This window comes from Meleagris gallopavo, chromosome Z (assembly GCF_000146605.3).
Source record: "Meleagris gallopavo isolate NT-WF06-2002-E0010 breed Aviagen turkey brand Nicholas breeding stock chromosome Z, Turkey_5.1, whole genome shotgun sequence".
NCBI classification, from domain to species: domain Eukaryota; kingdom Metazoa; phylum Chordata; class Aves; order Galliformes; family Phasianidae; genus Meleagris; species Meleagris gallopavo.
Genome location: NC_015041.2, coordinates 25,618,219 through 25,631,149, shown reverse-complemented (window position 1 = coordinate 25,631,149; position 12,931 = coordinate 25,618,219). Strand labels below are relative to the sequence as shown.

The 12,931-nt window shown below is 38.7% G+C and overlaps 1 protein-coding gene across 1 annotated transcript in view; it reads left to right on the top strand.

Annotated features, from left to right (window-relative positions):
• The window catches only part of AK3 (adenylate kinase 3), a 24,261-nt gene extending 12,834 nt beyond the window's left edge, over positions 1-11,427 (top strand). The window contains exons 2-5 of the mRNA XM_003213515.3: positions 3,710-3,829; positions 7,325-7,497; positions 9,750-9,868; positions 11,159-11,427. Of these exons, the coding sequence (XP_003213563.2) occupies positions 3,769-3,829; positions 7,325-7,497; positions 9,750-9,868; positions 11,159-11,282 (477 nt within the window). The 5' untranslated portion in view covers positions 3,710-3,768 and the 3' untranslated portion in view covers positions 11,283-11,427. The remainder of the gene's footprint in view (positions 1-3,709; positions 3,830-7,324; positions 7,498-9,749; positions 9,869-11,158) is intronic.
• Positions 11,428-12,931: the final 1,504 nt, after the last annotated feature.

The window sequence follows — 12,931 nt, the reverse complement described above, 5'->3', positions numbered from 1 at the left end:
GCGGGAAACGGAAAGCTCTGCACCGGTCTCCTTCCCGCTTACGTTTCCTGGAGCTCCACACGAGGCCTGTCCCAGGGGCTGTGAGGCCGCGGAGTTCCTCGCTGTTCCTCCATCGGAAGAGTTTGTGCCGAAGTGGGCAGACCTGTATGCAGTGGGGGGGGGGTTCCGAAAAGGAGTGGCAAAGTTTTCAAGCTGTTTGCCTTGATCTCATTTACTGTGTTGATCTCTGGCTCCCTTGCAGTGCAACTCTCTCGTTTTTTTTGTGTTTTTTTTTTTGTTTGTTTGTTTGTTTGTTTTGTTTTGTTTTTTTTAACTGATGACAGGTCACCCTCTGGCTTGCAGATTTGGTTTTATTCATGGTGGGGCTGAAAATCTTGCAGGAACCACTTGTGGCTGCTTGTGGTAAAGTGAGGGTGTTGGTGCCAGCACCTGGAAGAAGTTGTGAAGGACCACCTACCTTTGCAGCATGTACATAGCATGTAGCATGGTTGTACATACATGTACATAACTTGTATTGGCTTTGAAAATTTGTGAACATCCTTGAAAATGAAAAAATGATCTGTTATTATGAAATCAGTTAGTTGGTTTTGATTTCCACATATCTTCACACAAACCATGTTTGCTCTGTAATAGTAATGGCCTTACCTCGGTTGACTGACCTCACTGTGGTTGGTATCTCCGAGTTAAACATTTGCTAGGAGCACCACCTCTGCACGCATATCTGAACACATCCAAACTTTTGTGTGATTGTAGAGTCAGAGTAAGTTCTCTGTAGAGGCTCACCTTCAAGTTAAGTAAGATCCACTGAGAATGGAAGACTTCCCAAAAGAGAAAGAAAACACACTGTTTATGAAGTAGATTAGTTTTGTGCCCATTGAAAATGTTGTACCTTGGAAGCAAGATCAAAGAATGTAAACAGAGTCAAACTGAGAGGTGTATGAGAAGAATAAGTACCCACTGATTGATTTGACAAGGGAGTTTTGGAGCAATAGGAAGAAAAGTGATTCAGCAAAAATGATCTCAGTGAACAGGACAGATTAAAGGATCTGAAGGAGAGTGGAAACGTGAGAATCTATTGAGAAATCAGTGAAGGATGTAGGAGGTGTTGAAATTCACTCAGAGTTAACCAACAGAACTTAAGGGAATCTACTATGGAGTTTTCCATTCATGGCTTATTGCAGATTAAGCTTTGTCTTAATTTTATTGAAAGTAAGCCACTATTTGCAGAAACAGTCTCCAAATGTCTGAGGTGAATATTGAGCTAGTGGGAGTGGGTAGGATGCTGAAAGGGTTAGGCTGGAATGAGAGGCAATTCAGAGTCTGGACGAGTGTAGCTGAGGGAAAGAGGAAAAGAGGTGATAATGGAATCTCACAGTGCTCAGTTCTTTAGGAACTGTAAGGTTAAATTGGACAGTTAAAAATTTGGAAAATAAATATAATTACCAGTTGCTGTATGGTGCTATTTTGAGCTCTTGCTGTCTTTTGAAAGCAGTCTTTGTTGAAAAGTCCTTTTGAGCATGAGTGTCCGTAGCAGTTTGCAGTTATTGCCATGTTCTGCTATGTCAGAGTGGAGAGTTGGTGATAGTCTGTATAGTGCTAAGCAGCCTGCAGTCTGAATATGGCTGAACCTTATTTGCTGTATGCAGTTAGGACAAGCCAATCTTCTGCAAAACTTTTAGCAGAAATACCTGTTTTTTTGCCTAGACTGGAAAGAAAATGGTGTTGCCTTTTAATGCCAAAGACTGCCATGCCTATGGTAGTTTCAGACCCAAGTTTAAACCAAATCAAACCAAACCAAGAAAACTTCACTAACTCTCTCCATCACACCTAACGTGACTACTCAAGTCTTACGTTAATAGTCATGACTTGGGTTGGATATTAGGAAAAATTTCTTCTCCGAAAGAGAAATTAGGCGCTGTAGCAGGCTGCTCAGGGAGGTGGTTTAGGTCCCTCGAAATGTTGAGGAGCATATATGTGTGTGGTACTAAGAGATGTGGTTTAGTGGGGAAATATTGGTGGTAGGTGAACCATTGGACAGGATGATCTTGGAGGTCTTTTCCAACTTTGTTGATTCTATGATTCCATGATTATTTTTTCCTCCTGCAATAGTTGGTTCTAGAAGATCAGGGGCTTACAGTTAGAGGCAGTGTTTCCTCTTTCACTGTTCAAATAGTAAGACCTGTGTGCCTTACAACTTGCCATATGCTTCACCTGTCTGTGCCCAAAAGCTCACCTGTCTTTACAAAATATGTTGGTATTACCATTTTCTACTGGGCTTGTGTTGCATGTACCTCTTAGATCATTGTTGCTTGAGCACTATGGTGGCATGAATCTAACAGATTTGGGCATCAAGTGCATGTTAAACTAGTTAGATGTAATTTATTCCTCTTTTCAGCCAATTTTGTGGAGTACATAGTTCTAAGTGCACTGGGATAATAGAAAAGATATTACGAAGAGGTGACATATAGAAAATAACAGGTATTTTGTACCCAGACAGGCTGTCATCTTCTTTTTAGTTTGCATGCTGTTGGTCTCCAGACATCTGAGTATGACTCTTTCCCGCCTGTCAGTAGTGTATCATGCCTGTTTTTGAACTACTTTCAGATTTTTCAAAGCTAATCTGTAGATACAGACTCACAGTAACTCCCCGTTTCCCCCCAGGAATGTTTGCATTACTTGAGGATGTCTAGTGCTTTTCATTGGCCTTATTTGAAGAAAGGTCATTGTACACTGTACAGCCTTCAATACTGCATCAGGTGATGGGGCTGGCATTTTCTACTTCTTCCTGCTGGAAGTGGTCTTATCGTCTATCAGTAATGTCTGTCCTTCCCATCTTCTTGTTTAGCTTAATGTAACTATATCTGAATTGTCCATTAATAAACACTTAAGCAGATCCATGATAAAAAAAAAAACACAAAACAATTCAGGTGGTATTTGAGGAGTCTCATTAAATTAGGTATTTGCTTTATAAACTAAGGCCACAAAGACTTTGTGCTCAGAATAGAGCTTGGGCAAATGGATTTCTTCCTGGCTGTTCCCATGACTTAGATGACCTGCAGCATGACAATATGTGTGATATCTGGATCTGTGATGTGTAGATGGCATCTTAGCAAGCTGATGGGCTAAGCAACTGGTATTAAAGGGTAGTCAGCGTCACGGGAAAGTACTAGTGGATGTGCACTCCTATAAATAGTTTACAACATCTGTAAACATCTTGTATCTTTAGTAATCATAAAAACTTGTTCTGGCATGTGTGCCCCATTGTGTGCTGCTCTCTGAAATACCAGTGGAGTTTCTTTTTGTAGTGAAATCACAGACTAATAACTAGACATTAAACTGAGAAAATAAATTCCTCAGCAGGAAATCTGAGGGCTGGCATCATTACGAAGCTTGGTTGCTTTATGTTTCTTTATTCTTGTTTTGAGGACTCATTATGGTTTTTGGAACTTATCTTTCAAATACTCAGCAGTAAAATTATTTTTGAGCTGTGGGGTTAGAAGTAAGCTGAATGCCCCTGTTGCCATTCGTGGAACTACAGTCTAAACAAATTAATCTGATATATATTTGCAAAATCAGATCCCAATGTCTGATTAATAACTTTACTGTTCTGTGCCATCCTGATCAAAGCCAAATGTTTACAGGGTTGTTGGCATTTTTTTAGTTGCTGGAGGTCACAGGTACTGGGACATGACTCCTCTTACTTTCACAGAAGTTGGAATCCTTGCCAAGTCCTACATTGATCAAGGAAGGCTTATTCCAGATGACATCATGACACGGCTGATGCTGAATGAGCTAAAAGGTCTAGATCGGTACAACTGGCTGCTGGATGGTAAGTTAGCATATCGGATATTACTATGTAAGGAGAGAAAATCAGCACTAGAAAGCTTGGTTTGCTTGGTTAACTAGTGTTAAAGGGACATTAATTTATGTTGAAAAGGCTCTTTTATTGAAAAATAACATTTCAAAACTGGTAATTCAATTCTTATTTCCTCTCCAATAACAGAAGCTTCTTTTAAAATATGGATTGAGAAGTGTTTTTTTAAACAGTCCTTGGAGAGTGGAACACTTGAAGAAAGGGTCGAAGTAGTTATGTAAATGGAAAAGTAGGCAAGCATGTGAAACAGCAGTAAGTGTCCATAAGAGAGCACTGCAGCAGAGTCACGTGTAATAAATCACTAACAAAACCATTGCTCAAGAACAAATCATTGTTCTTAAAGACCTCCTTTAGACCAAATTGTATGGGAATTCTTCAGTGTAAGCTTATAGCTTCAGCATTCACACTTGAGTGAAAATATGTTTTCCACAATATCATGGACTGACTGGTTCTTGCTACCCTAGCCCCTGGGAGTACAGTTGGTTGTGCATCACAAAGATAGAGTCTAGTGTGGATGTGTGTGTTTTCACATTCTGACCACTTGTCTCAGTAGGTAAAACTAAAAAGTTGTTGATGTGGCTTTTGGTTTAGAGGGAGTGAAACATCCATATTGCTCTGTGTTACTAATAAACAGAAGACCAGGGAAAATGTGGGCCCTCTCCAAAGGAAACAAGAGACCTAATTACCTATGATATGAAGGCTGAAATACTCAGTTTTTTGCCTCAGTCTTCACTAGCAAGTGCTCCAGCTACACTGCCTAATTCACAGAAGGCAAAAGCAAGGTCAGGGAGAAGAAGAACAGTGAAACTGTAGAAGATCAGTTTTTAGAACTATCTAAGGAATCTGAGGGTGCATGGGTTCATGGGACCAGATGATATGTATTCAACGGTCTTGAGGGAACTGGTGAATGAAGCTGCTAATCCACAGTCTATCGTATCTGAGAAGTCAAGGCAGTGTGGTTAAGTTCCCCCTGACTGGAAAAAGGGAAACAGAATCCCTAGTTTAAGGAAAAAAAAAAAAGGAAAAGTAGAAGACCTGGGGAACTACAAGCCAGACAGTCTCATCTGTGTGCCCAGCATGATCATGGAGGAGCTCCTCCTGTAAACAAAAGGGTGACTGGTAACAGCCAGCATGGTTTCACTAAGGTCAAATCATTGCTGACAAATTTGGTGGCCTGCAGCAGAGTCATAGTGAATAAGGGAAGATGTGATTTTCTTGAATTTCTGCAAAGTATTTAACTCTGTTCTGTGCAATTTTCTTGCCTCTAAATTGGCGACATGGGTATGATGGATGGAGCATTTGGTGGACAAGGAATTAGCTGGTTGGTTACACTGAAAGAATTGTGGGCAACAACTTAATGTCCAAGTGGAGACAAGTAATGGTGGTTTTCCTCAGAGGTCTGTATTGGGACTAGTGTTATTCAGTGTTGTTATTGTTCATGTGGGAAAATAGGATTGAACCCTCAGCAGGTGTGTGGATGACACCAAGCTTAATGGTGTAGTCTATGTGCTGGAGGGTGCCCATCCAGAAGGACCTTGACAGGCTTGAGTGGTGGGTTCATGTGAACCTCATGAAGTTCAACAAGGCCAAGTGCAATGTCCTGCACCTGGTGACTAAAGCCTGGGCAGATAATGGATCAAGAGCAGTCCTGAGTAGAAGGACTTTGGGACGTTGGCTGATAAGCCAGCAGTGTGCACTGTTGGCTGAGAAGGCCAGCTGTATCTTGGGCCATATCAGAAGATGCGTGAACAGCACACTGAAGACACTAATTCTCTCTTTCTGCTTTGCTCTTGTGAGACCCATCTGCAGTACTGCCTTCAGTCCTGAGACCCCAGCATAAGAAGGATATGGACCTGTTGTAGTGAGTTCAGAAGAGGGCCATGAGAAAGATCAAAACACCAGAGTGCTCCTCCTCTGAGGATAGGCTGAGAGAACAGGGGTTCTTCAGCCTGGAGAACAGAAGGCTTTGAGGATGCTGTATAGTACCCTTCCAGTACCTAAAGTCTGAGTCATGTGCATGTTGGTATGATCTACTTAGACATATCTGCTCAATAATTAGCATCTTTCTCTGTTTTTTTTAGGTTGTTTACAATTTATCACACATTGTAGATTATTTTCTATTTTTTCAGGAAATGCTGTATGTAGCAACTGCCAGTTCCAGTGAAACATATTTGTAAAAGCACTTGGAAATTTTTTGAGAAAGTTTCTCAGTACAGTCTCGGGGTGACTCATTTTCCAGTGGTACGACTAAGATATATGATGGCTGAACAACTTGTCAGCAATGTGAAAAAAGAGCAGTGCTGCAGTCTCCATTCTCCCTCTGCTTTAAACATTCAGAAGCACTTCTATTTGCTTATGTGAATGTGAGAGAAACAGGATGAGGCTAGTTGATGACTATGATGCAAACCAGGTCTGTCAACCTTGAGGTATAAGCAAAAGTTTGGCTTGAGTAAATAATTTCTCTCAGTGAAGTTAAAGTAGACAAGACACAGGACCCTTAAGACCATAAATGATTATTCTTTACACTTACTTGCCGCCACCCCTTCCCACCTTTCTTTTTCAAGGCGAATTCTTGGCTAATTCTTTACTTGGACAGTGGTCTAATTAATTGGTATTATGGAAAGAAGATTTTCTTAACTTTGTATTTTTTCAGTACTCGACTTCATGAAGAAAATTACTTCTATAGTACGATGAAATTTATAAGCAACTGAAGAGCATGGGACTATTCAAGAGTTTGGTGGGTAGAGGTTTTATTCCAGTGAATCTGTGGTATAACAGCGTGTTCTACAGCAGCTTTGAACATTAAAGCTGTGGTCCATTTTTCATCTTAAAGTCTTTGTGGCGACATTAATTTTTTTTATTCTCAATTTTTCCCTCTCCTTAAACTATAGTATTTACTAATAACATTAGTCTTTGAATGCAGTCCACTGGAGCCACGGAATTCATGAGCAGAAGGCATTAGAGATTTCTGCCCCCAGTGTACGCACAGTCTCTGATAGATACACTGTTTTTAACGCAAAGGGAGGTTATGACCAGCTACTTATGGCAGACTTTTCCTGAAAATAAGAACTGTTCCAAGTGTCTGTAGATTGTTCTGTTCCTCTTAGAATGAATTGCCTATGGCTTTTATTGTTCAAAATATGTATATTGTGGTTTTTTTGTGAGTAAATTGTTGCATAGTACATATGAATATGGGGTATTTTTGCTTGTTTGTTACACTTTTGGGAAGATGGCTATATGAACTGAGGAAATGGAAGCTGGAAGGCATTCAACAAGGCTGCCATGAAACTGAAAAATGTGCTGAAAAAATGTATCAGAAAAATCTGATGTCTCTTCAGCCTTTACAGCATGATAATATACATTTTCTATCTGACCAGCAGTTTCTCTAATGTTGAAATCCAGCAAATTCTCATAACTCTGGATACTTATGGAGTTATTTCCTTCATAAAGGTTTCCCTAGAACAGTTGCTCAGGCACAAGCCCTGGATAAAGAATGTCAAATAGACACTGTGATTGACCTAGACGTACCATTTGAAACCATAAAATGTCGTCTCACTGCTCGGTGGATCCACCCTGCTAGTGGCAGAGTCTACAACCTTGAATTCAGTCCTCCCAAAGTGCAGGTAAGCAATACACATATTGATACTGGTGCTAAATAAATGTTGCACTGCATTTGGAAGTTGTAGTGAAATATTTATGTACGTTATTGCAAAATACAGTAGTTCAGAAGAAGAATTTTTGTTTTATGTCTTAAGAGCACATAAACTCTCTGCTAACACACTGCCTCTTGGAGAATGCCCTGTTAGAAGATCAAGCTCATGGGCTTGTCCTCTGCAGAATGAAACACCATGCTGCCAGTTCCTCATACTGTTTCTTAAGCTCCTATTATTCACTGATCTGGAAGTCCTGCACACCTTCAAGTGAGCTGGACGTCATCTTAGCCTGCTTTGCAGTTACTAACTGTGCAATCTGAAATGCCATTTCCCATCCTCTATAGGACTCATTCTTTGTATCCAGGGTGCACATTAAGTAATGTACTATTACGAATCAGAGATATCCACTTGATACTTTTCTTGATTAATTACCATTTAATCAGGGTATTTTCAGAGGGGCAGTTGTCATACTGCAAAATTAGACATAGGAATTTTTTTTAGGTACTCAGTTGTGTATTATCCTTAACTCTAAATTAAACTTACCTGTTGCGGCATCCCACTTTATCTGGAAGTTCCATTAAGTTGCATCACTACTATAGCAGGCTTTGTATTTTTGAGATTACAGTGTTGCAGAAAAAGGTCAGTGAAATACCAGATAAACACTTGAAGTGAGCAATTGCAAACACTATGTATAGTTTAAAACTGGAGTTTAAATTATGGTTACTTTTAATTGCAGAACATAGACAAGCAGCAACAGAGAATTACCAAACATAGCAGAGTTGGTTCCAGCTGTAGAAGCTCTGTTACGCACTCCACTCTACCTGTCATGTAATTAGTGAAGGAAGCATATCACAACATATTGAAGTAGTTTGTGGAATGACACTGAACAGGTGAAATGCAGTTGTCTGTGTTGTCTGGTAGCTCTGAAAAAATTTCAGCTGCTTAATTGCTCATTAAAACTAAAAGACTGTGGCTTTAGAGTTCATACAAAACTGCGGTCTTGATACTTAACAGGTGCAACTAAGGCACTATTATGGTTGCCTGCACAGTTGTTAGATAAAAACCCTTGAATATTTTAAATTATTGTATAATATAAAGAAGGTAAGTTTGACCATCATTAAAGTAAGTTCCAGACATGTTCTGGAACAAGTTTTCTTCACACCTTCATAAACAGAGCAGCTTATTCAACATTGACATTTATCATTGGTTCTTGAAACTGCCAAAAAACAAGCAGGAAGAAGGAATATTTCTGTTGTCTAATAGACTTTGTACTTAGAAGATAACTAATATTTCCACATCAAATGTCAGATTAAACTTGCCTTTAGGAAAAAAATGAAAATCATTGAGGATTTAATTAGTATGTATGAAGGGGCAGAGAGTCCCCTATGTCTGTATGGTGGGTTACTCTGTAAGTAGGTGCATAACTCAGTGCACCTGAGGAGTTGCATTTAAAGCTACTAGATAATCCTTAATGAGGTTCCTGTGTCTTCCACTGTGCCAGTGACCAATGATTTCCTTGGTCACTGCTTGTTTCAAGACTTACAAGCACACTAACCACTTCAAGCCCTTCAAGAAACTGGTAGTGAAATGTGTACAAGAGTAGGCATTGTCACATAGTAACTCTGCTTACTGAACTGTAGAACTGTTTCTGTTGGCTTCCATGTCATATTTTGCTGTAATATTTATCTGTTGCTAAATATTAAGTCTTCTGCAGTGTGACTTAAAAAGATTGTGAATTCCATTCTCCATTTTGCTGTCACCAAACTAAGGTCAAATTAGCTTCAAACAATATGAACAAATATGTTCAAATATGAACATATTACTAACCACCTTCTTCCTCTTAAATTCAAAACTCAGCGTCACATAAGCTTCTGTGAAGAAAATTAACTCTGTCCCAGCCAAAACCATATCAGAAGGCTCTGTCTACATATTTCAATATTCAGCAAATGTTCCAGAGACCTAATGAGTAAAGTAATGATAACTTCATGTTCACTGTAAATGCTATGAAAGTATTTTTATAGTAATTGAATGTCTTACTTGAAAGTCAACTTCTTATATTCTAGGTAAGATAGAGATGGTAGCTTTTCTCTTTATAAGCAGAAACCTAAACTTGGACTAACTGAAATCTAATCATAATTTAAATAAAAAAATACACAAAATAAACAGAAATATACATTAGTGTTTGCTTTTAACCAATGCAGTTGGTTTTAAACAACGATTAGGGCATTGATGACATTACTGGAGAGCCCCTTGTTCAACGAGATGATGATAAGCCAGAGACGGTTACCAAGAGGCTGCAGGCTTATGATGCACAAACAAAACCTGTTCTAGAATACTATCGGTAAGTAGTAAAATACTATGCTTCTTCCACATTAGCATAGCAAGAAAAAAATCCCTCCAGTTATAGAGTTCTTAAAACAGTGAGCGTGGTATAAGTAGCAGTGTATCTTTCACTACCTTTTTAAGAAATAGAAGTAGTAAAATTAGTATGATTTTGAGAGTTGTATGAAACTTTTTGATAATCCAGCTTAGCACAAGAGCCTTTCATTGCAGCCACTTTTAGCTTTACACATAATGCTAGGTATTATTCAGTGCATTATATTAGTGATCTGAGTGATGTAGGTCTATTTAGTAGGGTAACAGAGACAGTGCCCTTCTTGGAAACTTTCACAGTATTTTTAATTTCTGCATGTATAGAAGTCCTTGTAATACACAAAGGGTCGAGAAACTGATAAAATAGAAAAATTGTTAATGAGGATTTAGAGGTGTCCTAAGAATAGGATTGTTACATACAAAGCTCACAACACTCTTAGAACAACTAGCTGTTTGAGAATACTACCATTTGCACTGTGGAAGACTAGAACTGTATACAGTCTCTATTCATGTTAAGCTGGTCTGCTCTACTTTATTTAAATTGCTTTATCTGTTAATAATAAATATGTTAATACTTGATCACTGTATAGAGGCTTGTCATCTTACCTCACCTAGAATAAACATACCAGACTTCTTCTAAGAACATCCTGAAGTAACTGTCCCTTCCTCTATCTCTTTGTATCTACCACCCTTTATTATGCTCTAGGAAAAATTATGCTCTAGGAAAACTACTTACTAGAAAACTAGGAGCTCCATATTTTGGGTTGGTTCAGTTTTAGAAAAATAGTTGTTTTCAATCCAGAAAATTTTTTTCCTGACTAGTAACTTTTTGAAGTTTACAAGCCTGTAAACAGGCTTAATAACATACTGCAGATAAGACTAGCTACTAGAGTTCAAAACATTCTGATTCTGTCTGCTTTGATTTTCGAGATCTGACTCTAAAATGCAGTCAATTGGATGACTGCCATATAGGATGTGCTGTATGGCTTGACAGCTTCTTTAGTTTTACCTCTAATAACTTTTTATTAATTGTTCTGTAGAAAGCTACCAGCTTTTTGAACTGATCTGGCCAATAGTATTCTGTCAGAAGAACACACTAATGCATGTAGACCTGCATTCCCAATGCTCTGATTGTTTTTTGCATTAAATCACATATACATTAGTACACTTCGGCCAGGGTAATCTTAAAGCGAGGTAGGGATCCTGGAAGGCTCAGACAATTTGACTTCTATAATACTTTTTTCTTTTTTTTCCTCAGGGAAAAAGGGCTGTTGAAATCCTTCTCTGGAACAGAAACTAATAAAATCTGGCCACATATCTATACTTTCCTCCAAACCAAGTTGCCGGATGTGAGCCAGAAAGATGCTGCCCCTCCCAGGTGAAATTAGGTCTAACTTCTGCTCACTGGTCATAGCACACAAACGATTACGCAAGATTCAGCAATCAAGGATTACTCTTAAGTAGTGTACCAGACTGATCAATAATTAAAGTCTACTGTTGTCCATAAATTACGTTATGATAAAACCATGTCTTCTGTGGTTCTCTCTTCAACACTGTATTTAATTTTAAATATGCCTGATTTTTATAATATAGTAATTGACTGTGACAAAAGCAGATACTCTTGCCTCTCTGTTAATTAGAAAATAATCATGTTTAGTAATAATAGTGAAGGAGATACATTTCAGAATATAGCATATTTACAGAGGATTTTTGCTGACTTTCACTAACTGCAATGTGAAGCAATGACAAAGGTACGGAAGGAAGTTTCTTGAATGCATGACTTGTGGCCTCCCAGAAGCTGCAAGGGAAGCACTTTCAGCCCCAAACTGGCACAGGACAGTTTGGGTTGGAAGGGATCTTTTAGCAGTCATTTAATTCAAGCTCTCTATCACAAGTAAGGACATGTTTCACTACCAGGCTGCTCAAAGCTCTGCTCATTCTGACTTTGAACACAACTTCCTTGGCAACTTCTTTCAGTTGTTCACCATCCTTTGTGGGGGGGGAAAAAAAAAAAATTATATACAGTGGTAGCTTAATCACATAAAATGATAACATTCCTTAGCTTTACTGGTTTTGCTGAGCTTAAGTTACCCTTGAGACTTATGTGGATGATTTGTCCTATTGCTGTGGTTCTATTTCTGCCTTCGGCTATATTATTGGAATGAAAAATTTTGAATGACTTACGAATTCATTTGGTAAAGCCTCTGTCTTTGAGCAGCTGTGCAAGGCTTCACTAGTAAAAAGAAAGCAGACACTGAGCAGTTAGTGTAATTTGGTAAGCCTGTAGAGATACACTGGTCAAAATTGCCTGTCTTCCCCTTTGTCTTTCAAAAAGCTGCTCTTCCCAGATGCCTGTGACAAGATTTCCCTTTGTCAAATTAGTCTATTTACTGGAGCAAATTTTAATTTAGCAAGCATAGTTTTAATGACTTCATGCTGCTAATTCATGTCTCTGACCAGCTCTTTTATTAATTTATTCACTAAGTAACTAGATTCACAAATCTGTATACTATGCTTTTAATAGTCCGGATAATGCAGACGTAGCTATTCTTCAGTGGATTTTTTTTTTTAAATGTTCACCAGTCTGAGTTTCAAGAAGGGTAAGCAAAACTCTGTCTAAGCAATGTCTGAGGTAGCTGCCTTGTCGTGCTAATGCGCGTCTGTCTCCTTTTGCATTGACTCTTATTAACTGCAGAGCTGTCATATCTTGGTCTGCATATTCATGTGTAGCTTTACTATTGTCAATACTGAGCAAGTCTCAAAGAAGATGGGTGCTGCAGAAATTGTAAAGCCTTCTCATTACATTTCTGCTTATTTCTACAAAAAGAAACTACGCTTGCTTTCTTGCCCTCCATATGGTTTGAGACCTTCCCCCCACAAGTCAAGCAATTTTAATTACACATAACAAAAATAATTTTCAGTGTATCACAGGTTGATAAATAAATGTGGCTCTACTGCTAGTGGTAGCAATTACAAATCACTGTGAACTGTACACTGTCCTTATAACACACGTATATAGTGAGAATTCAGT